A 26134-nucleotide genomic window follows, 5' to 3' on the forward strand; every position below is an offset into this window, starting at 1 on the left:
CTGTTGTGAATTGGATTGGGTCCTCAGCCTCTGTCCAGCTGACTGTACTTGTATATGCCCTTAGACTTAGATACTTTAATGTTCTGTATTTTTCTTTCATAGGATATACTGTCATTGTAGCTATAAGGTGACTACTTTGGGCTGACACCCCCAGAGTGGGAAGCTCCTTGGGGGCTGAAGCCATTTCTCTTATATTCCCCACTGTCTGTACAGTACTGAAGAAGGAGCCTGGCACACGAGAGGTGTTTAATTAATATTTTCTAAGTAAAAGAAGTGAAAGAAATGGGACAGGGAGGTTAAAGAAAAAGGAAGGGAAAGAAGATCTCGAGAGGAAAAAGAAATTAAAAGCCCCAAACCTTTCTATTCCCTAAAACCATTATGAAGATCCAGATTTTCTCACAAGGTACACTTAAAACGTGAAGAAGAAGAAGGAGAAGAAGAAAAAGAGGAATTTAAATTCTTGGCCTTTTTCTTTTTTCTTTTTGGACCACTTGAAACTCAGACTACATAAAGTGCAAACTGATAAGATGCACCTGGCAACTTTTTATGAAACTGCTAATCTGAAATGCAGGATCTTTGCCCAGCCTCAGTTCAGTCTTCCATTCTTTCTAGTGTGGACTTAGAAAGCTGCCAGTAACCCACAGAGATGTCAGGTAGCTTATCAAGAATGTTTATTAAAAAATAAAGCTCTACTTTCAGATAGTGGATTTTGGCATTTCAAATAGAATCATGATCTCTAAAAGAAAGCACAGGTGCTTGCTTAAATGGAAAAACACAAACCACTCTAGAATTCAAATTTAAGAGATTTGCCGTATTACACATGAAAACCTTCCTGCTTAGAGTATGGACCAGGACCAGAAGCAGCAGCATCACCTGAGAGCTTGTGAGAAAGGTGAAATCTCAGAAACCACTGCTTACTGACTGAATCATATCTGCATTCCAATTAGACTCTCCTCCAGGTGGTTCATTTGATCATTAGAATCTCAGAAGCATTGCATTAAAAAAAACCATAAACAGACTAAAAAGCAAGTAAACCATAAAAAAATTGCCATCATTTTTGACAAATATCATTACCCTATACACTTCAGTAGTTCAGATAAACCAGCAAGAATATAAATTTTGTTATGGTTTGGATGTGAGGTGTCTCCCAAAAGCTCACGTGTGAGACAATACAAGAAGGTTAAGAGGAGAAATGCTTGAGTTGGAGAGTCTTAACCTAATCGGTGAAATAATCCCTAATGGGAATAACTGAGTGGTAACTGGAGGCAGGTGGGGTGTGGCTGGAGGGAGTGGTTAATTAATTGGGGGTGTGACTATGGGGTATATACTTTGTATCTGCAGAGTGGAGACACTCTCTACACTTCTGATCACCATGTGAGCTGCTTCCCTCTGCCAGGCTCTTCTGCCATGACGACCTGCCTCACCTGGAGCCCCAAGGAATGGAACCAGCCTTCTATGGACTTTTCCTCTCTTACAATTATTCTGGTCAGGTCTTTTAGTCACAGTGGCGAAAAAGCTCACTAAAACAAATTTAGAATATAAATACCCTAACAGAAAAATGAATGTGTAATAAACAAAGAATAAACTTGCAAAAATGTTTTTCAGTAGAAATCAGAAAATTCAAATAACAAAAAATCATATTTAATAGCAACCAAATTGGTAAAGATTAAAAATCATATCACCTACTCCCATAGAAGAGAATCAGGAAAATAAAGACACTCTCCTACACTGTGGGAAAACAAGTAAATTGGCACGAGTTCCCACAGTGAATTTGACATTAAGTATCAAATGTGTTAAAATTGTATAAATTATTTGACCCAGAAATTCTAATTATATGTTTTTAAGTAAACTGTGGCATAAGTAAGAGGGCCAGCATGTCATTATTCATGACAGAGTAACTTATTAAGCTAAATATTCAATAATTGGTTAATTAATTATGTTTCCTCCAAATGGTGGGACTATTATTCAATCATTAAAAACCATGATTTAGAAGAATATCTCATGAACACAGGAGAAATGCCATTTTATATATATACACATCCAGGAATGTAAAAGGACTGGAAGAACACATACCCAAATGTTATATATAATACTTATATCATGTGAGAATATGGAAGACTTCTCTGTGTGTTTCTATGTATTCCAAATTTTCTACACTGCATCTGTATTATTTTTGTGGGTACAAATAATGAAATTTACAGTGGTGTACTGGAGTCAGTTTATACTAACTCACAAGAGCCAATTGTTAAGTTTTCAGGAATTTTGTGAGTCAGTTACTAAGCACAGCTATTAAAAAATAAATTATGTACATTTTCAATTAGATAAATTCTATTTAGAGAGGTAGTAAATATTTAAAACTCATCACCTCCCAATTGTTTTACTACCTCACTATTATCTATGACCTTGATGCTGCTCATTCCTATCCTACCTGTGCAGTGGTTCTTTGTGGTTCTTCATCTTTGTGATTAAAAGTGTTAGAATGAGCCCCTATTTTCCTGTCTTTAATAGGTCATGATGTCATTGGTGTACCAATTAATTTTTCTGGAAGTAATAATTAATGGATATAAATTATCTACATGTTTCAGTACCTGAAACCATAGAAGAATCTGCAAAAGATGATTCTGATGTATTATTCTCCATGTCCTGGCCTTCTTTCCATAGGCTTGGCTGATCTGTGGCTGAAAGAAGTGACTCATTGACTTCAGAACCATCTTCATGGCATGACTTCCCAATTTCTGTGAATTAAAGAATAGAATAAAAATAGTGCAGCACAGGTTTTCACACAGTACATACAATCCATCATTATTTTGAAAAAAAAAAAAATGGGGTTCCAAATAGAGGTTACCTGAATACCCTTAGATATTTTAGAATTTGGAGCACAATATAAATTGAATAATAATGCAAATTTTTATACAATGTAAATAGCTGTTATTGTTACTTTGAAACTATAATTAACTGAAAACAAATTAACTGAATGCCACCTCCCAACTTTCTATCCAAATATGTTATGTTGAAAGCATTTAGAAACCAAGAAACAGCACATGCTTATGATGTTAGTTATCACATCAAAATGGCTGTGGACTTCATACAAAGTAAAATCAGAAGCAAGTATGTTCATATTTACAACAGTTTAATACTATGTTCATTTAAAATATTTTAGTGAAAGAGGAATCATTTTAATTTAATTTCCTGTAAAAATACTTTAATAATAAAAGTGCTCACAAATCCCAGAGCCCAAATTTTCCCTATGTTTAGTCGGTCATCATACCATTAGTGCATCAACCGATTTTTCTGTAAGTATTAATTAGTGGATATAAAGTATCTCAATGTTTCAAGTACCTGAAACCATAGAAGAATCTGCAAAAGATGACTCTGATGTAATATTCTCCATGTTCTGGCCCTCTTTGTCTAGGCTTGGCTGATCTGTGACTGAAAGACGCAACTCATTTACTTCAGAACCATCTTCGTGGGGTGAATTCTCAATCTCTGTGAAAGTATTACATGTAAATGACAGTGCAGCACAGGTTTTCATACAGTACATATAACCCACTGCTATTTTTAAAATAGAGGTTCCCTGAATACTCTTAAATATTTTAAAGTTCTGAGCAAAATAGAAATTGAATTGCAATGCAAATTTTTATACAATGTAAATAGCTGTTATTTTGAAAATGAAATGTGGGCCCCTAATAGATTTACAGTAACATACTTTAAATCTTTGACATTTTTAAAGACATAAAGCATGTTTTTATTATGACATAATATTTTACTTTTAATATGAACACTGTAGTTTTTTGTAATGACTGAATTTTATCTAAAAAGACGATTTAATAAGTGTGTGCTAATCATAAATAAAGTGAGATTATTTGCTGTCTGACAATGACCTTCAATGACTCAGTGGTTCTAAGCTACATTTAAGGCTGAATTAATGAAAATGCAAATTTGATAGTTTTTCTTTAGCTTGTGCTCTCACCATTTTGTTCCCTCACTGTATGTTCTGCGTGAGTTGTACATCTGCTTTAATGTCAGACTAAATTCATGTATTCTGAATTCCTGGAGATTTTTTTAATTCAATGAAATATTCTGTATTCCTCCTTTCTCTTTTCTTTTCCATTCCTCTATTCCTATTTTTCAGCCTTGTTTTATTAAGGGCCTTTATAGGACACAAAGAAAGACAAAGAAGCTCAATCTGTCACAGAAGTCCAATGCCATGAAGAAAATTTATTAAGGTCTTAATACACATTGACCCACCTTAAAGGATAAAGGAAGCTGCATAGAGATTTTCTTGAAGAAGGGGTTGTGACTTCGGACAAGTAGCCAACTTGACATTCTGCTCATATTTACATCTAGCTGTTGAACATGTTTGGGGCTTATAGCTAAAATAGTCAATTTATTCTGTGCTTAATATATATTAGATAATTACATATATTAAATAAATTAACCCTTTAAATAAACCTAGATGTTAAATAATATCCCCACTTTACAGAGGAGTAAAGTGAGGATCAGGGAGGTGAAGAGTGTAACTAAAGATCACACATTCAGGAAAGAAACCAGGAGGCATTAAATGTTAAGAATACAGAGCTTGGGCTTCTGCATCAGCCTGCTTGGGCTGTTACAACATGCCATCAACAGGTAATTGCAACAACCGAGATTTCATCTCTCACTTCTAGACTTGGGCCAAACATGACCCTAGTGCCAACATGGCTGATGTCTACTGCCAGCCCTCTTCTTAGAGTACACCCACCCACCACCTTCTCAGTGTCCTCACTTGGGAAGAGAGAGATACACTTTTCTTTCTCCTTCTTCTTAGAAGGCCACAATCACATCGGATTAGGGCCTCTCCTTCATGACCTCCTAAAGACATCATCTCCAGATACAGTCATAATAGGGGTTAGGGCTCTAACCTATGGATTGACGAGATATAATTTCTCCCACAGCATTTCATTACTCCCTACCCCACTCATATTCTTGTTGTTGCATGGAAAATACATTCATTTCATCTCAAGAACCCACAATGTCTCAACTCATTCTGGAATCAAATGTAAAGTCAAAAGTCCACATGTTATCTAATTCAGATTTGGATAAGGTGCTAGGTGTGATTCATTGAGAGGCAAATTCTCTTCCAGCTATGAGTCTATGAAACCAAACAAATTAGGGGATTTTTGAAATACAATGGTGGAATGAACAGAAGATCAACATTCCATCCCCAAAAGGAAGAAACAGAAAAGAAGGAAAAGGTGATTTGAGCTAAACAAAGTCCAGAATCTAGCAAGGCAAATTCCTTCAGATCTTACAGCTCAAGAACTCTCTTTGGTTTGACATTCTGCTTTTGGCCCACTGGGATGGCAGGGCAACCTTGCTCCTTTTGCTCTTTCAGATAGCCATGAGCTTTCTGGTCTCTGTGAGGGGAGTACCACTTCTGAGGCACCTCCCCAAAATCAGAGAGGTAGTACTAATTGAAACTAAGGAGGAAACAGCTTTGCTTCCTTGACATGTTTGGGAGTGGCAGTCCCATGGTCTCTAAATGGCTTTGGGGTCATTCTTGCCTTTCCTTAAAGCACAGGTTCATAGTCCAATAGTTTTATGGTCTAACTCAGCAGAATCCAAGAAATCTGACAGTCTTTCTTCACCCCCAGCCTGCCTTTTCTTTCCCCTTTATTTCAAATTGACAGAGTCTGTGTCCTGCTGAAATGGCTGATTAAGTGCAAGTCACATCCACAATCTATTTACCAAGAGTTTGTTCAGTTGTACCTTCATGTTCTTTTCACAACACACTTTGCCATACGTTTTTGTAAGAGGCTAAGAATTTCCCAGATCTTCAAGTTCTGGTCCCTTCTTGGTTACTAATTCCTTCTGTTACCAGCAGGAGTTGGATATGTGTTCCACTGGATGGAAGAATGAACACGGCAAACGTGGCCAAGTTAAACAAGGAGCAAGACTTTTATTAAAAAGGAAAATGAGAGAAAGATTCAGAGCTCCTGGTGCAGTGTGCCTGGGAGGGGCAAGAGTGCCATTTACATCTTACCATGCTCCTTCTTTTACAGGAATGTAATTAGATGATAAGCTCCTCCTGATTAGTTTTCGATATTCCAATTGTCCCACAGTGGACGTGGGTCAGATTATAGATTATGCAGGAACTTTTGGCAAGATGGAAACATCTGCCTTTTCTGAGAAATAGGAACTGTCTTATAACACATTCGGGCATGTTAAAAAGGCTCTCTTCATACTTGGCGTCTTGTCGACATTTACTGTCCTTTCTCTACTCTCCACTGCCTATCCTCTGCTATCTCATTTCTTTAACTCATCTTTTTTTTTATCATTTTACTACAAACAGTCAGGAGAAACAGAACCACTCCTTCCACATCTTGCTTAAAAATCTCATCAGCTAAATATCCAATTTCATTGCCCACAAGGTCCACCTTCTACAAAATACTAGAACACTCTTCCACCAAGTTCTTTGCCATTTTATAACAAGGATCACCTTTCTTCCAGTCTCTAATTTTCTACATTTTCTCCTAAGACCCCATCAGAATCACCCTTAAACCTATATTTCTGGCATTCACCTCAAAATTCTTTCACTTTCTATACATTACCTGGTTCCAGAGTCACTTCAATGTGTTTTTTGTTTAGTAGCATCCAACTTTTGGGGTATCCAAATTTGTATTAGTTATTTGAGATCACCAGACCAAAATAGAGTAGAGGATTGGTTTAGACATCAGAAATTTTCTCACAATTTTGGAGACTGGAAGTCTAAGATCCTAATGCCAGTAGAGTCAGTGCTTACAAAGTTTTTCTTTCTTGAGTTACAGATGGTGGTTTTCTCACTGTGTCATCCCACAATGGAGAGAGAGTGATCTCTTTCCCTCTTCCTCTTCTTATAAGGCTACAGCCTTATTAGATCAGGGCCTCACCCTTATGACCTCATTTAACCTTAACAAGTTCTTAACACCCAATCTCCAGATACACCAGATACAGTTACATTGAGAGCTATAAGCTTTCTTCGGGATGGGGGAGGGGGCAACTCAATTCATAGTAGCTCTTCACCACAAGAAAAATATCACAACTTTGTCCTAATTATCAAAGCTTGCTAGAAAAATGTTCAGAGTTCAGCAAATAATATTGAAATCCCTGAAATCTCCCGACTAGATGTTTTGAGGCAATGAAAATATTGTTGGTCAGAGTGACTCTGAATGTATGTAGAAGTGAGCCCCAGATGGGGTGGGCGTTTTCCATCTAGCCTTCAAAGGAAGCCTAGAACCATTTCTACTCTGCCACTTTTCTCATTTCTGAGTCAACATCCATCCTTACGCACTTTGGTTGAAAGGAGGGAAAGCCTCAACTGTGAGAGAACACTGCTATGGGGCCAGGGAGAGAAGAGAGACTGATGAATAATTGAAGACACTTATTTCTTTTCATGAGCCTTTCCCACTTTTATATAATGATTGGTTGGTCTGGGAAAATCAGGACAAACTAGTCCCAATGACATTGTTAAACAGACAACCAGAGACCTAATCACAATACAAATTTATGGCATATTATAAGAAAAGTAAAAACGGAGGCATGTGAATACAATGCATATGTAATAAGATGTGCTAGAATACTGGCATTACATAGGATTTTCTAAATATACTCTACTAGATGACTATTGTTTAAAAAATTATAATTTGAAATATTACAATGAACTTCCAACTAGGCACCTGGTAAAGTGGAACTGAAAACTTATCTTGGCAAGAACTATTGCCAGACACGCATTTATGTCAGAAAGATCTGGAAGATACTTTAAAGCAGAACTTATAGACCATTTGCTAAAGAATTATACCACTGAACCCGAGCATACAATGAACAGGTACCCTCTAACAGGGGAAGGGTTCACCAGAGACTTTCTGATCTGAAAAACTTCCCTTTCTAACATTTTTTGATATACTGAGGCCAAATTTTCTTGGGAAACAAAAAATAAACTGGACTGTAGCCGTTTTCCACTGAAAGTCAAGTCCTGGAATGATTTATCATGGATGGTCCCATGAGGTCTTAAGTAGGTACTCATCATGAGAGGGGGTGGTCTAGGGAGTAGCCCAGGTTTATTCTTGAGGTATATAAGAGGGAATTGGCCCATCATTGTGTGTGTGTGTGTGTGTGTGTGTGTGTATGGTTTTGGCTAGAAGTCCCTTCACTTAGCAAATAGGCCTTAGAATTATAGTGTGAAAAAATTCCTGGAAAATAATAAATACCTAAAAGAAAATGTGATCTTGATATTATTGAGGCCCCACCAGAGAATCAAAGCAAGATAAAGATGCTTCTTATTCTGAAGGACTTTTAATATATAGTCATAATTTTGTGGTCTAAACAGAAATCATGGAACTTGCTGGTGAATGCATCATGGAATTGCTTATCTAATTGATCATTCTTGAATAATCCCCCAAATTTTTAAATAATTTCAGAGAAAGAACAGTTTCAAGGCCTTTTGAACTTTAAGTTCGTCTTAAAGATGTGATGCTGTACTAATGCCACTTCATAATTCTTTAGAGCTTGTAAACACCCCATGGTAAAGAAAGTTGACTCTGTCTATTGCTCCATTTTTATCCCATTGTCTGTCTCACTCTGAGTGTATGTGTATGTGTGTCTGTCTGTCTGTCTGTTTCTCTCTCTACATATATATATAGATATTGGTACAGATACATACTTCATAGAAGTAATGACAGTAGAACCCCTGGAAGTTGCTGACAAACAGACCATGGGACTTTTGAAAGTCTGATTTTTGAAAGCTGGTTTGACCACTTTTATTTATTTATTTTTGGCACCAGGGATTGAACTCAAGGATGCTTCACCACTGAGGTACAGCCCTGGCCCTTTTTATGTTTTATTTTGAGACAGCACCTTGCTAAGTTGCTTAGGTCCTCACTAAGTTGCTGCTGAGTTGCTGAGACTGGTTTGAACTTGTGATCCTCCTGCCTTAGCCTCCCAAGCTGTTTGAATTACAGGTGTGCACCACCATACCCGTCCTAGATTGACCACTTTTAAAGAGTGAAACGAATAGTTTTATATAGTTATATATTTTAAATTGCCAGGCAAAAATAAAGCTATTTCATAAAATAATATAAAACATAACATGCTGTTTCTTTAATAATTTAGCAATTTTACTTTATCACTCATATTTATCTGTTTTTGTTTTGCATATGTACTTCAGAAAATTGCCTACTCTGTACCTTGTTCCACTAAAAATTATGGTGTATGGGAAGAAGGACTTTACATGTCATTTAACCCCATATCCTCAGCACCAGGAACAGCCCACCACATCTGGCACTCACTACATGTTCACTGAATGAATGAATGAGTGAATGAGTGAAGAAAAGAGGTGAAGTCAGCATGCAATGATTATTAATTTGTTGGCAATTAACTTTTAACTTGTTTTATAAATGATATTTTTGAAAGCATAGAGAATATATTAAGGAAAGAAAAATAAGTTGGAAGTTTTAATTAGATATAAAATAATATATGTAAAAGGGCTACAAAAATTGTTATTAACTATTTTTTAAAATTTATATTACATGAAGTTGAGATGTGTTGTAATTACAAACCCGTCATCAAATTTTCAAACTACTTAACATTTATGAAAATATTCAGAAGTGTATGCAGCAGAGTTTTAATAACCACTAAAATAATTTTGCACAATTTATTTGCATCTTTTTAATGCGAAAAGTACCTTGTTAAAAATTCCAAGTCATTCTCATGCTTTCAAAATAAGACTAATAGTGGAATGTTGGTTGGACTTTGAGTCAACCACCAATATTCTAGTCCAGCTTGATGAATTCTGCGGGCTCTGATAATTTAATTTTTTTCTCAGGCACTAATTTCTTTGTTTGTATAATAAATAATCTACCAAATCCCTTCCCATTTGAAAACTGCTATTTAAAAAAAAAATCTTGGTGTTTGGCAATATGTCTATAGGTTTCATTAAACTTTCAATTATTGGGCAAAATGTGGAAAATCATCCCTAGTAAAATAAGAAATACCTGCATTGCTTTCTGAGCAAGCAACACCTGTTAACTCCTGGGCAAGTCTGTTATTTCCTGTTTCTCGAAGAATGTTCAGAAATGTAGAAAACCAGTTTTCTTTCTGCACAATCCTGCTGAGCAACTCTCTTACACCTGATTCATTTGCATTATTTTCTGCAGCAGTAATCTGTTAAGAGAAAAGTAGAAATAAATTCAACATATCAATAAATTTAAACAGGAAATATCTGTTAGGAAAACTGAGCAATTAAGCGTAAGTATTTTTAAAAAATTTATATTCAGATTCTAAGGAAAACAGCAATGCTACATGCAGCAATTTTGGAGTCTACCAGGAAAAATATCTCTGAATCAAACACCCTTTGAAACATGTAATTTTTAAGCCATTTTGATGCCCAAACCTGATGCTTAGAAATACATGTTTTACCTCATTCTGAATAAGAAGAACATAAGAAAGCATCTTTCATCAATAACCATATTTTATCTTTTTTTACCAATTTCTTTCTATATATCTATGGCTTGCTATTTCCGTTCAACACAAGAAATTTGTAAATGGGAAATAAAATATTTTTTATCCAACTTCTCTTTCTTCACTATTACTACCATGGAAACAAGTAATTACAACCACAGATTCATATTTTTGTTTATTTAATATTTGCATTATTTATAATTACTATAATAAAATTTTCCAAAATTTTGTTTATTTAATATTATGACATTTTTTTCTATATCTATTCCTTTTGTAAAGTATGAAGTAGACTTATTTCATATCCAGTCATTGTAATATTTAGTCTTCATTTTCTTTCCCATTTATTTATTTATTTATTTTGGGTACCCGGGATTGAACTCAGTGGCACTTGACCACTGAGCCACATCCCCAGCACTATTTTGTATTTTTTATTTAGAGGTTCACTGAGTTGCTTAGTGTCTCGCTTTTGTTGAGGCTTTGAACTCACGATCCTCTTGTTTCAGACTCTCGAGCTGCAGGGCTTAACCTAGTGAATCTTTTTGTAATGTGGATCATTTGTATAATTATTATCACAATGCATCTTCCTAAAATAGGTTCTAATAGAGTAACTGACATTTGGAGAAAAGACTAACACAAATCATGTTAGATCAGAAAGAAATGACGCCATCATTAGCTTTCTGTGGCATCAAGGAAGCTACTTCATCTCCCTAAGCTTCCATTTCCACATGTGGAAACTGAGGCCACCATGGAGATTCGAGTGTTACTCCATCCTGATTGCACATAAGAAACACCTGTGGAGACTTTAAAAAATGCTAATGTTTAGCATCTGTCCCAAAGGATTCTGGTTTATTTTGTCTATGTTGGGGACACAGAACATTTTTCAAACATTTTTTTAAGCATCTCATGTGATTTTTACCAGCCTCCTAATTGAGAAACACTGATATAGATATTCTCAAGGTTCTTTCTCAATATCTATGAATCTTCTATATCTATAATTTCGGCTGTTTAGACTAGTTTGTTCTTACAAAATGTGTTTTCTAGTCCTTTAAATATATTCCAAGACCTTTTAATGTCAAGGATTTGTTAACCTTTTTTCAAATAATGTTTTCTACAAATTTAGTATTATCTATTATTATGGATGACCTAGGAAAGTATTTACTTTTATAAACATTTCTTTCTTTCTTCTTTCCTCCTTCCCTCCCTTCCTTCCTTCCTTCCTTAATTCCTTAATTCCTTTCTTTCTACCAGGAATTGAACTCAGAGGCACTCAACCACTGAGCCATATCCCCAGCCCTGGCTTTGAACTCATGATCAGGCTCCTGTCTCAGCCTTCCAAGCCAATGGGATTACAGGCATGGGCCACCATGCCTGGTCTTTTACAAACATTTCACTAGCAGACACTACTTAGTATAAAAAAAATTGTTCTACATGACCTCTACTCAAAGGTCATTTTAGTCCTATTAGCTAATAGGTAATTATACTGTTCTAGGGCTTTTCATATATTAAGCTAGCAACCCTGAAGTAAGTACCAACATAAACCCCTTTCATAGATCAGAAGGCCAAGAGGCACAAAGATGTTTGGCTCTCTCTCCAAGGTCAAAAATCTAGTAAATGGCAGAGGTAGAATTTCATACAGGTAATTGACTTTAGAGGCTAAAACCTGACTTCTTGAGCTATAATCATAGCTAAAAATTTTCTTCAATTTTATTTTTTGTCAAAAAGTGATTATTTGCACTTAAAAATTAAACTTATGAAATTTTAAGTGATTTCAGGCCATCTCTCACAAACCATTGTCTAAGCAATTTCTTGCTCATTTCCTACTTTTTCTCTAACTTCATTAATCTCCTAATGGAAATTTTTTGACTTCTCTGGTATTTGTAAGAGTTTTATTATTTCCTACTAATTGGAGAAGTAATTGCTATTGACACAAATTACACTGGTTTCAGCACCTCATTTTAACTCAACCCTTCCTTTTTTTTTTCCTGATACTAGGATTAAACATTGAACTTAGGGGGTACTTTATCACTGAGTTACATCTCCAGAATTTTTACTTTTTATTTTATTATTTTTTAATATTTATTTTTTAGTTGTAGTTGTCAATATATTTATTTTATTTATTTATTTTTATGAGCTGCTAAGGATTGAACCCAGGGCTTTGCAAGTGCTAGGTGAGTGCTCTACCACTGAGCCTCAACCCCAGCCCTTTACTTTTTATTTTGAGACAGGGTTTTGCTAGGTTGCTGAGGCTGGCCTTTAACTTACAATATTGCTGCTTCAGCCTCCTGAATAGCTGGATTACAGGAGTGCACCACCATGTCTGGCTTCAATCATTTCCATTTTTATTATCCCATTTTTAATCAGCTTTAAATATACTTGAAGGAAGTAATAAGAAAGTATTTCTCTAAAAAGAATTAATGGGCACTGTAATGAATACTTTTATTAAGAATCTAAGCATTTTCTACTCACTAAATTTTCTTTGACTATCAATCTGTTAAGTGGATTTTTACTCTGGAAACACATATGTCACATTTTCTTTGCCTTTATTGATCCCAGGCATTTGCATATTATAATGCTTTTGTTTTCTACATTTATTTGTACTATTTGAATGCAGAAATATATATAACATCTGTGTAATTTTAGTAGCTTCATCAAGATTCTGAATTTTTAAGAAATCATCCCCATTTGGGTGCTGGAAAGTACATCAGTTCCCTTTGAAGTAATTTTACACACACACACACACACACACACATACACACACATTTTTCTTAATCTATTCTCCTATAATATTATAAAGATGTTAGACCCCAATATATAAACACAATAACAGAAATTCCTAGAAGGGGAATATTTAAACTTGAGATTGATATAGAATGATTCCCTCCCCTACTGCAAGTTTTCTCTATGAATTTAACAATGTCCATGGCAACATTGCTAACTAATTTATGGAACATAAAATATAGGTGAATTTCAGTGGAGTAGTTTCCCTCAGCTATAAAGAAGAACATAATTGTCATTTACAGTAAAAAAGATGGAATTGGAAAGCATCATGGTGACTGAAATAAACCAGAAACATAAAGTTAAGGGTCATGTTCTCACATGTTGAAGCTAGAGAGGAAAAAATAAATTTAAAAAAGAACTCATGGAATCAGCAGAGAGGCCAATAGAGTAGAGGAAGAGGATCAGGGGGAAGGAGGATGGGAGGTGAAGGGGATACTGGGTATGAAATTAATCAAATTATACTATGTGCCCATATGAATATGTCAAAATGAATCCCACTATTCTGTATCATTGTAATGCACCAATATAAAACAAATAAATATGGTAAAATTTGTGGGTAAAGCAACTTCTAAATTTTCTGCTAGTTTTTGTTTTTCTTTCCAAAAGAAAGTAGTGAAAAAGCCAAAGATATTTTCATTAAGCACTGGCTTGCCCACATGATGTACAGTTAATGAAAAATGTTTTTTCTTCTTGTATAATAATCTCAGATTTCTATTTAAATATAATGTTTTTTTTTAATCCAGTAGAGTTAAACTATTAGATAACAGTAAATTAGGAAGCAAAATTATGTTAAAGCATATAATTTGTTCATGTTTTAATCACATAAGTGTTTAATATCAAACTGACAGCTAAGTTTATTCATATTTCTTTTTTTCCTCTTGTTTTTCCTAATTTGCTTGACAATACAATAAATGAGGAGAAAACTGACTGAGACACTCATTTCATTTGAGGAAAATAGGACTTAGCTTCTAGCTGGACTAGTCTTAGTACTTCTGTTTTTCCCAAATAAACAAAAGGTGTATGGAGTGACGAAGACTACATGTGTCGAATTCTTTTGAGCAGGGTTGAAACATGTACCTCTCTTGGGTTGTTCAGATTTACATTAAGATTCTGTGGAAATGTTTAGATGATCACTTCTGTTACAGAGTCCACAGCTGTCTAAATCAATGGGTATGCCAAGTTGTCACAATGCACCCTAAAAGAAGCAGGGCAGTACAGGGACACTCCCTTACAGGGATGGTTCAGTTGTAATGATCTGTAAAAGAACTAGTGTTTACTGCTGTGTCTCCAGCATTTAGGATAGTGCCTTGAGTACAGTAGGTGTTCCTTAGCTATTGGTAGGAAGGATGAACTCTAACATTGCAACTTGAACTCCAGGTTAGCACAATCATTGTCTCTGGTTTTCTCTTTATCTTTCCACTAGCTTGTTGTCTGGCACAAATATGCCACTCAACAAATTCAATAAATGAATGAATAAATCAATAAACTAAATAGGTTTGTTGGGTACTTATTGGACACAAAACTAAGTCACAGATCGTTTTCAGAATCCCTGCTTTAATTGGGGGAAGGGGCTGGCATATGGAGGTAGGAATCCTAAACTAAAATCACAGTCCAAGTAGGAAATGTCTACTGGAACACAAGTAAAGAATAAAAATAAAAGATCAATTTTTAGAAGTCCTGATTACTTAGTTAAGCTGAGCTTAACTTTTGGTATCTTTTTCTAAACTGTCAAAAATTACATTTAGAAATCTAATGCACATCACCCATTCATTCTCCAATGCCTCACAAGGCAATCTAACACATCATGTGTTTTCAACTCATTCCAGAGAATTTTTTGGAAATGAATTCAAGCAATTAATCAAGTAATCAGTATTTATTAAATACTAACCCTATACCTAGTCCTGGCTAGGTTTTGGGAAATGAAAGATGTATTTTCCCCTTCAAATCAGTTTAATCTAGGGACTTTTAGAAGCAGATATCAATTTCAACATGAGATTTACCTAAATCCCTGAAGCTTAAACTTTATATGGAAATGTAACCAGATGAGTGTTAATAAAATCAATATAATTATATCAAAATAGTAAGTTCTTTCCTAAACACTATTTTTCATTTGATGTTGACTAAAACACTATGAAAAAAGAAATGATACAATGTTCGTTTTCATTGGATCAATTTAGGATTAGAAAACTTAAATAGCTTCCCAAAGTTGTCTATGTAGTAAAAAGCAAATATAGCCCCAAATCCACATCTTCCCATTATAAACTCTCATGACTGTCTCATCATACTTTCTGCTATTGGATAAACATCATGGATGATTTCCACATCACTAGAGATTCTTCCAAGTATAATGTTTCCTTCTCCTTGTTTCCATAGCTTAATTTTGGAAATGATAATGTACACACACACACACACACACACACACACACACACACAATTATTAGTCTCTCACAGAGTCCCTATTACTCCTAGTCTCAAATAAATAGCTCCTCATTCTTTCCAGTCTCCTTTGAAATGTGAATCTGAGGCAAAGTTTGGGCTGCTTTGGCCTCAACTGCCATCATTACACAAAAGTCCCTTTACTCCCAGTCTTCTTTGTGTCAAATCCCTTGCAATACTGCTAGCTGCCTCCAAGCTTGCCAGAATCAAGAACTTGGATAAAATGTAGCTGGCGGAAATTCAATCCAGGCAAGACAAAAGTGATGCTGATAGGCAGAAGTATTTAGAGTAAATAAGAAGAAGTGCTGTTTCACTGGCAATCGGGACATCATACCCACCAAACATAAACAGCTTTGTGGTGTTACTGGACTCTGTTGCTTCTGGACTTCCTAACAGCTACTGTGGCTGGAAATGCCATCTTCCATCTCCAGCTGGCTTGAAGGCTGCATACTTTCTTCCAAATTAAGATTCTGCTACAGTGATGTACACATTTGTCATATCCAGCTGGACTACTATAATGCGTTCTAGTTGGTGCTCAATACACAAAATGACATAAACGCTACAGACAACAGTGTAAAGTAATTTACTTCGTTGGGAAAACTGGCCATCACAATTCAACGCATGTTGAGTCTTTGGATAGGCCCTGTAGCTGTTGAGTCTATGAAGGACCATTAACTTTAGTTACTAAAGACCAACTCATAATACAGGCTAAAGCCAACTAGTCTGATACCCAGAACATTGTAAAGAAGATACACATAATTAATGAATCAAACAGAAAAAGGAAAATGTCAAAATAATAACATAGTATAGACAAAAACCCTTGACTTGTGGTGATTTATCTACAAAGCTTTTAAAATACACTTTTGACTTACAACCATGAATAAGGCAGCATTTGTATACTTCAAGTATACAAATTCAGCATTCAAGTAGGCCAGTATTTGTATACTTCATAGTATATTTTCATTCATTGAAAAACAATGAACATTACATTAAGTTTTGTAACATCACCTGTCAAATTCATCCTATCAAAATGCTACCTTTATGAAAATCTGCTATTCCTTTCCTAATATGAAAAGCTGCAACTGGCAACATATTTCTTCAAGTGAATTATCTCCAAATTTTTATTCCAAAGAACATGGAAACTTCGGTTAAATAAAGAAAAAAAAAAGTGTGTGTGTGTGTGTGTGTTATATAATTTCCTCATTTGAACCAAGATTAAATGGTATAATAAATAATATAGGGCAGAAATTGGAAAGCTTTTACTCTAAAGGGGCAGATAATAAATATTTTAGACTTTACAGGCCATATGGTCTCTGTTCAACTGTGAAAAGCAGTCATAAAACATATGTAAACAAATGAGCACAACTGTGTTCTAATAAAACTTTATAAACACAGAAAATTAAAAAAAAAATTCAAAAACCCAAAGACCATTCTTAGCTTCTGGGCCTGCAAATATGAGTAGCAGACTGGATTTAGATTTGGGGCTATGGTTTGCTCGCCTCTGTTCCATGTAACCACATTAAATAAGAACTAAAATTCAGTACTATCAGGATTTGATGAATCTAGCTCTGCACTGTTCTTCCTGGAAGAAGTTGAGCAAATTAACTTACCTCAGTTTTCTGTAGAAAAGAAACAATTCTATTACGACTCTTCATGGGTTATTTCAAATATAAAATTACTATAATTGTACATAGTAAGTGTTCAATTAACAGTATTTATCAATACAAATTCCTGCTTTAATGTTAGTTCTTTAGTTTATTTCAGTGAAAAGATAAGAAAGTTAATTCTTTTGTGTTTAAAATTTCAAAATTATGTTTTCCAGCGCCCACATCGTCTCTTTTTAAAGAAGGAGGGAACGAGATTTGCCCACAGAAGTTAAAAAAAAAAAAAAAATTTGCAATCCCCACTTCGCAAAAATCTTTCTTAAAGCCCAGCTCCCTCTGAACTGACACCTACCCGATTTCTGTCTTCAAGTGTCAACAGTTCCTTCTCCATGCATTTATCCAAGACATCTTTAACCAGAAGCTTGTCCACCAGAGTGGGCTGAAGGAGGTTCAGCAGTTGGAGACATTCATCATGAGCCTTCTCAAAAGATGGGGAGGGCAAGTCTGTGAGATCCGGGTTCACATAACGGGCCGCTAAGGTGTTGCCGGTTCTCTGGAGGGCCACCACAAATTCCCGAGTCCAGCCAGGGGACCAGACTTCCTTCTCCAAGGTGTTCAGGAGCAATTCAACTGCGCGCATGTTACCAGAAGTGGCCACGGTCCTGCGAATCTGCTCCTTCACTTCATTAGTCAGAAAGGTCAAGTAGTCCAGGACAGGCTCTACCTGGATGTAACTTTTCAATCTGACCCTGAAGCAAGAGATGAGATAGCGAAAGTTCTTGTCTGCAGAGAACCCATTCGACATCTTTCTTTCTCAGAGAGGGAGAGGATTCTCCCAACTAGACGGTCCACAGTTGAGTGTTTGTATCGCTGTCAGCTGCTTTGAGGTGGCAGGGTCTTCTGCTCTGTGCCCAACGACACGGTGGCCTGCGGGACCCGGGGCCGGGGCAGGAGAGCGCGGTGGCGCCTGAGCAGGTGGGCAGGCAGGTGGGCAGCGCGCGCGGTGTCCCGGTCGCGGACGCGGCAGGTTCCGACTGACAGGCGTGTTGCTTTGGCTCTAGCAGGGCGACACTTATACCTTCGCTGAGTCCTGTTTTCCACCAGGCAGTTGTTGTGGTTAGCTGGACTGGTTTCTGTTTCGATTCTCTTCTCGAAAGACTTTTCATACGTAATCTCCAGGGCCCCAGGGCCGGCAGTGTGTTTCCCGGGAGGAGCCACCCTTTGGTCGCTGCGGGTTAGGAGACGGCTTCGGTAGAGGTCACTATGGGAAATAGCAAAGGAGAGCGAATTTTCTTGGATCCATTAAAACAGCAAAGCAATGGCAAACTTCCCCGGGGCCTGTGTTTTGGCTTCTCAGCAGGGTTCTGCCTCAACAATTAGATCCTTTGTCAGCTAAAATGTAGAGAGCAGAAAAGTGTGAGATTTGGGACTTCCCATGTGGAAAATGAAGAGAGACTGCCCCAGACCCTGATGTGAGCAGAAAGGAATTACCCTTTGCTAGTGAAGGCACTTAAGTCTGATCCAGCCAGAGGGTGAAATTGCAAGGATCTGGCCAGGAGATGAAGCTAAGAAAAACAGGGTTCCAAAATCCAGGAACCCCAGAACCCCAGAAGGAAGTTACCTTTGCACCCTTCCTAAAATAAACCTGACCTCTGGACTCCCAAGAACTAATTTGTTCCGCCAAGAATTTGGGTGTGAGTATGGGAAAAAAAAAATAAGTAATAATAAACAGTTATAGCCTGATTTCCTCAGGCCTAGATTGCTAGTATTTATATATCCTTGACCAGGGCCTGATGACAGATGCAGAAGTACTTTAACCACTAACTCAGTTCAGGAGGAAGCCAAGACTGAAGGTTTCCTATTTCCCAGCATGTGAGTTCCTCCATATTCTTTAATAGATAACTTTCTTTTAATAAAACAAAACAAAACAAAACAAAATCCCCAACAACTTATTTTTGATATAGCTGCCATTCTTTTCTTGGATTCGATACAGCAAGTTTTGGCTGAAGCAACTAGGAACTTAATTAGCAACTAATGTACCAACTTGTAGTAAACATCAACATTTGTCTATGTAATGAGAGAAAAAAAAAAAAAGACATTCACACTGAAAAATGGCAGCTTCATTTCAGTACAGAAGCCACAAAAACACAAGTGCTTCAGGTTGCGGCTCACTAGAAGGCATTCTGCAGCCCTGGGCAACTGTGGTTGTAGTAGTATGATTATAACTTCATGGTTTGGAATTACATGGTAGATGGAGGAGTCATTTAGGCCATCAAAGATATATTTAGGAAAATTAATGTTAGCAAAGCATATTCAGTGACATGTGGATAGTACACTGAAGCCTGGTGGTTCTTTGGACCTTGGGAATTTCAGAGTCTTTAGGTTTATTTACTGAGGCATACACAATACACAAATAAGCAATTTACAGCATATTGTCTTATTTTATTCTAGAATTATAGTATATGACTAAGATTCTCTTTCAAAGAACTGTAAGCTCATGGAAGAAGGGACATATGTATAGTGGCCAGTAAAATGCTATATGAATAGGAGGCCCTTGATGATTTCACCTCTGAATGGGAATATTGAGTTAGCTAATAGCTGGCCTGATGTCTAGCACACAGAATTATTGAAGTGAATGGAACTTTGGCCCTGTGGAGTTCTTTATTTTCTATTATTTCTTGTTTTGGGAGTTGACTTTGTAATTAGATAAAAGAGAATCAAATTTGATGTTTCTACAGAAGTATTCAGCTTACTAATTTTAGTGATTAGGTCTACAAAGATCTCATTTTGGGCTATTGCAAAAATGTATCTCCCAATGCCTTCCCACCCCTGCCAGCTACCTGTGGGTTTAATTCAATATGTTGAAGCACAAATTGACCAATCAACCAAAAGCCATTCTGTTCCCTGGCACCTATCCTTCTATATTTTGGTTCTAAACACTGGAGAAAGAGAAGGGATTGGTTATTTTCTATGGGGAAACAGATAGTGTCATTTTCTTAACCAGCAAATTGTTGTCCTGGTGGAGAAAGGGTCAAAATTAAATGCTTAAGTGTTTGTTATTCAAATTATATCATTCATTCACTTGCTCAAGAAATATTTACTAATACTTTATGATCAGCTCTGTTCTAAATGCAGTTAATAAAATGAAAAATACAAAATAAATAAATAAATAATAATATATTTAAAAGTTTCTATTTTTATAGAACCCACATACTAAATGGGAGTGGAAAGACAGATAATTAATAGCAACCAACAAATATCCAATGTGTCAGATAAGGATAAATGCTATGAGGACTATGGTTAAGAGCTAGATGAAAATACACACTACAGTTTTTCTGTCTGGTTTTCCATGTATAACTGTCCTTGCTTACCTGTCATTATCAACATCACATGATAATACCAACAATAATCCATAGTCATTCTCAGTTGAAGTTGTTGAATAAGGATTGAGTGATGTGGACTGAGTGTGTTAGGAACAGTAAAGGAAATAGAAAGGAATCTCTCTTTCAGGAATCTGCCATTATTTTGATAGGGCCGCTTATGGAGAAAGGTTGAAGAAACAAAAACCAAGCCCCTGTCTCTCAAAAAGAATCTTTTTTCTTCATGTATATTTTTGCATGGTGATTTAGTTTATTTTCTGCCTTTTCTTTGGGTATTTTCCTCTGTCTGGTTTCTTCTAATATCTTTCACTTTCATTTTTTATTTTCCCAATGTGAATTTCAGTTTCCTTTCTCTTTTGAGATAGGAAAGGCTGCTGATCTATGTCTTTCCCTTTTTTTTCTGGACCTGCCTGTTGTTTATACCCTGCCTCCTCCACCAAAATAATTTCCAGCCTCCATCAGTTTTAAAACACTGTTTAGTGTTTTGTTCTTTCTGTGGTAGTTCAGGAAGATCCTGAATAACTGATTCTCATTATTGTCCAACTTTTCATTTTAATTTTTTACATTTAAGTAACAGGAACAATCACAGTTGTCATGAGAATATAATGATCACGTGAAGCAGTAATATTTTTTTCCAAAGAAATTGACAATGAATTTAATTTAATGAGAAAATCTTTAAGAATTTTTAGATAGTCCTTCATTTGTTTACTAAAATATATCAATAAAGAGCAATTCTATGTGACTTAAAGTGTTAAATGCTTTTACCCTAGCAGTATGGAGTTGTGGCTAAGCACAGAGACTGAGCCCAGAGTGTAGGGTTCACAGTTAGCACGATCTAATTATTGTATGATTAAGAGAATCACCTAATATACTTCAGTTGTAAAATAATAATGCCAATACCATGTCATAAAGTTATTCTATTCTAAGCATGGACCGAAAAGCACTTATCACTAGACTTGAAATGTTTATGTGCCTAGAAAGTGACGGCAGCCCAATATGCTTACAGAAATAAAAGAAAAGAGATTGTACCAACTTTCAAACAAAGTACATTCTATAAAGGAAATAATTTAGTTTTGTATATAATAAGTAGCCAATGTATATAATTTGTATATAATAAGTAGTCTATACTCAGTGTCTTTTATTTTTGCAAGAAATTTATAGGCTTATTTATCAGGAATGTTTATTATTAAGTAACACTGATTTTAGGGGCTGGGGATGTGGCTCAAGCGGTAGCGCGCTCGCCTGGCCCAGGTTCGATCCTCAGCACCACATACAAAACAAAGATGTTGTGTCCACAGAGAACTAAAAAAAGAATTAATAAATATTAAAATTCTCTCTCTCTCTCTCTCTCTCTCTCTCTCTCGCTCTCTAAAAAAAAATTCACTATACTTAAAAAAAAATAAGTAACACTGATTTTAACTTTCAATTTCAAACCATTAATGGTCCCATAATAGGGGAAAAAAAGTTTTAGTTAAGTTTACTTGATTTTGATAATTATTTCCTAGTTACTTCTACCAATTCAGTTAACATTGTAGTTTCTAGTGTTCACATTAAAAGTTTGTTTTGTTTTTTACATAACAAACAGTTTTGGCAAACAAATCATATTTCAGTGGGTAATTTTTCAAACATTCATTTTTCAAATTCTTCCACCATAGCTTAAGTCTTTTGAAAACAATTTCTTTCAGGTGTTTTTGTTAAAATGGTAACTTCACCTCAAAGGCATAGATTTTGTTTCTTTTACTTTATTTTTTAAAATTTTTTAATATTTATTTTTCAGTTTTTCGGTGGACATAACATCTTTATTTTATTTTTTTTTTTTACCATACGATTTATTTTTTTTAGTCATACATGACAGTAGAATGTATTTTGACATATAATACATACATGAAATGTACATACATCAATCATAATGTCTATTCTATTCTGCTGCCCTTCCTATCCCCCCTACTTCTCCCCTCCTCTCCCATCCTTTCTCTCTATCCATCTTTTACTTTATTTTAAATGCTGGCTAGGCACAGTGTTGCACAAATGTGTTCCCAATGACATGGGATACTGAGGCAGGAGGATCACAAGGTTGAGCTTAGCAAGACCTTAAGTGACATAGTGAGTCCTTGTCTGAAAATGAAAAACAAAAGGGCCAAGGAGATGGCTCAGTGGTAAAGCACCTCTGAGTTCAATCTTCAGTATCAAATTAACAAATAAATGAAATGCTTAGGAGCAATCTCTTGTCAAATGTAATTAGACTGCCATTTTCTTCACCCTGCAATGGTCACTGTGGGGTTAGACATTGAGAAGTGGAAGTTTTAATTGCTTCATGCCCGCTGTATACAAATTGTTAAATATTTTTTACTCCTCTCCTGCTAATTTTACAACTGATAGTCTTAAAGTAGGACTAGGAATATTAGGTCTATAGAATGAGCTATTGAAATAAAATATAGAAATACATTGAAACAAATTTCAGAATTGCTAAATAACAAAAAATTACACTAAAAAATTTAAAAATGAAACATTTTAAACTTCAAAATATTGCTTATCATTAATGCACAAGATTATATAAATTGCATTCAAAAAAATCTTATTTCATTCACCTGATTCTTTACTTTTTAGTTTTTGGTTGTATTTTATAATATTATAGTTGTACATATAAGTGCTTTTTTTTCAATAAGTGCATCTATATTCATAGGAGTCTGTATTCAAATATTCATTTGTTTTTTCAGTACTAGGGATTGAAAGCAGGGCCTTGCACATTCTAGGTAAGTGTTCTCTTACTGAGCTACATTCTAGCCCTTTCCATTTTCTGATTTGAGACAGGATCATGCTAAGTTGCTCAGGCTGGCCTCAAACTTGCTATCTTCCTAACTTAGTCTCCCTAGTACCTGAAATTACAGGCATTGTTCCCAGCTCATGTGCAACTATTTTAAATGACAAGGAGCAAAACATTCTGATTTTTGATAGTAAACAAATGCTACAGGATCTTCAGGCATTTTATTGGAATATGACCCTAAGAATTCTAGAAAATTTGTTTCCCAGTTTCTTTATCTTCCTAATATACACATTGCTTTTGAAGAGTATTTCCCAAGAGGAAGCACAAAACAGCACACTTGATTCCCTTTTTGTGGTCACAAAGTGAGCCAGGTGACATTACAGGAAATTTTTTCTCAGCCCTATCTTCAAAATAGCCTCACATGGAAAGATGTTTAACCCTTGCACCAAAAGCTCCATGATTTGAAACTTTAGCATCAGTTAATTTTCCCTTCAAACCCACTTGTGATCTCACTGTCCAGCCTGAGGTGAGAACCAGGGATTACAGCTTCTGCTAGCCTATGGAGAATATTCTTGAAAGTGAGTAGTTATGTTCTGTACCATTGTGCCAAATAGTTCATTGTGAATACTGAGCCATCACTCTCCTTGGGGGTTCTGTTATTTTGAGCCTCTGGTCACATTTACCTTGGCTTGTATGTATTTCTGTTTAAAGATGCCTTATTAATATATATTGTTAATTCATCAACAGCAAATTATTCATGACTAATGCTATAACTTAAGCCTGAACAAAACTTATCTAACATATTTATTTTCTCTGTAAGGCACATGGAAGCCTTTCTATGTTTAGGAGCATTAGACAGTACTTTAGCTCTGGGCCTGAAAGGCATCTCAAACAGTCAAACACCAACAAAGCATACACACACACAAACTCTCTCTCTCTCTCTCTCTCTCTCTCTCTCTCTCTCTCTCTCACACACACACACACACACACACACACACACACACAAACCTGCTAAAAGGTCACTTGCTGTAGTGTGAGGCTGAGACAAGAAAGCAGAACCTTGGTTTATTTGACCTCAGTTGGGAGTACATGGGTTGGGTGATTCAATGTTTCTTTTGTTCTATATGCGTTTGCAAAAGACTGGAAATATATCACAAGTATGGATTTTAGGATTACAACTTTTAGAGGTGGGGTCTATAAGGAGTTGATTAGACCACAAGGGCTTTGCTTTCATGTGTGGGACCTGTTTCCTTATAAAGGCCATAAGGAATTGAGATTGGTCCCTTTTGTCCTTCTATCTAACATATTAGGACCATCATTCAAGACATCATCTTGAAAGCAGAAATGGGGCCCTCACCAAACACAGAAGTTGTTAGCATCTTGATCTTGGGCTTTCTGTCCTCCATAACTGTGAGGCAATTGATGTCTCTTCTCTATAAATTACCCAGTCTTAGGCATATTTTTTATCATCAGTAACTGAGAAAAACTGTATGTGTAGGCAAACACATACACACAAACATACATACATAGGGCCTAACCAGGGTTATTTGAAAAACTGGATTGTGTTTTGTAGACATATTTCTGAATTATTTATAATTCAGTATTGCTAATGCTGTGAATTAAATGGACATGTATTTTCAGAAATTTATTAAGGAACATGCTGTAGTTTGGAGCATTCATCCACCAAGTCCATTGACCTGGACAATGTCACATATTTGCTTAGGAACAAATAAAACCTATTATATATTATATAAAATATGTAGATTCATTGCAGTAGCACTTTGAGCTCTTCAAGTATAAATTTGTATCTAGTATTTGGAAAAAATGGAATGCAAAAAAAATGGATTACATATAATTAAACTGAAAAAGCCACCTAATGTCTATGAACTAGAGAGAAAGTAGCAAGTACAAGGAATATAATTCAGGTACTTTGGAAGAATGCTTGCTTACCTCAAGTCATATTGTGCCTACACCCTTTGTTGTTCTTCAGCCTACAGGTTTAGGAAAGAGACAAGGGACAGAAGAAGCAACTCATCTCTTGTTTGGGTAGGTAACTGTAGTTTTTTATACTTTTACCAACCACAAAGTGGGAAGTTAAGGATACTATTAAGAAATTCAAATTTCATACCAAAATAATGTAGTTATTTTGCTGCAAATTTTTATGCTGTAGATGAACAATGTTCAAACTGAGAAGATTCAGTGTGCCTTAATGCTAGATAACTTATAGGGTGATGGACAGAAACTCAGTTGGTGAAGCTTTGGGTCATGCCCCCTATTCCAAAGAAAGCAAATCTCTCTCTCATTTTTAAAAACTTTGGGGTTTATGTATTTTTGAAAAGGTGTTTGAAAATCTCTGTATAGAAAGATCAAAACATGATGTCTAAAGAATTCTTATAAAAATAGAAATATTGAATCAGAGCCTTCTTGGACTTACACACACACACACACACACACACACACACACACTTGACAAGTAGCAAGATGGGTTCCAGACAGGATCCTGGCTTTACCAACAGGCTCTGAAACCTGTTTACCATTTTGTAGAGTGAGGGAAAGGGGTTTCAATAATATTGTGCTGCTATTGTGGTAAATGAGAGTGTATGGATAATGTTGGTAAATGAGTGAAGTGATGCTGCATTTAGTTATTGAGGTCACAAATTATGCCATGTTTTACAACGTGAAATTATACTGCACTATAA

General features: G+C 35.8%; 1 protein-coding gene across 2 annotated transcripts in view; it reads right to left on the bottom strand.

Annotated features, from left to right (window-relative positions):
- Ifih1 (interferon induced with helicase C domain 1) overlaps nt 1-18778 on the bottom strand; it is a 55489-nt gene extending 36711 nt beyond the window's left edge. The window contains exons 1-4 of one of the 2 annotated variants that reach the window (XM_015479255.2): nt 17644-18771; nt 10008-10176; nt 3340-3486; nt 2589-2735 (exon numbers count right to left, since the gene is read on the bottom strand). In XM_015479255.2, the coding sequence (XP_015334741.1) occupies nt 2589-2735; nt 3340-3486; nt 10008-10176; nt 17644-18096 (916 nt within the window). In that variant the 5' untranslated portion in view covers nt 18097-18771. Of the gene's footprint in view, nt 1-2588; nt 2736-3339; nt 3487-10007; nt 10177-17643 lie in introns of both variants that reach the window. The other variant, XM_015479256.2, reaches the window with a different exon arrangement.
- Between the last annotated feature and the right edge of the window lie 7356 nt (nt 18779-26134).

The sequence above is a fragment of the Marmota marmota genome, unplaced genomic scaffold, assembly GCF_001458135.2.
Source record: "Marmota marmota marmota unplaced genomic scaffold, marMar, whole genome shotgun sequence".
Lineage (NCBI taxonomy): Eukaryota > Metazoa > Chordata > Mammalia > Rodentia > Sciuridae > Marmota > Marmota marmota.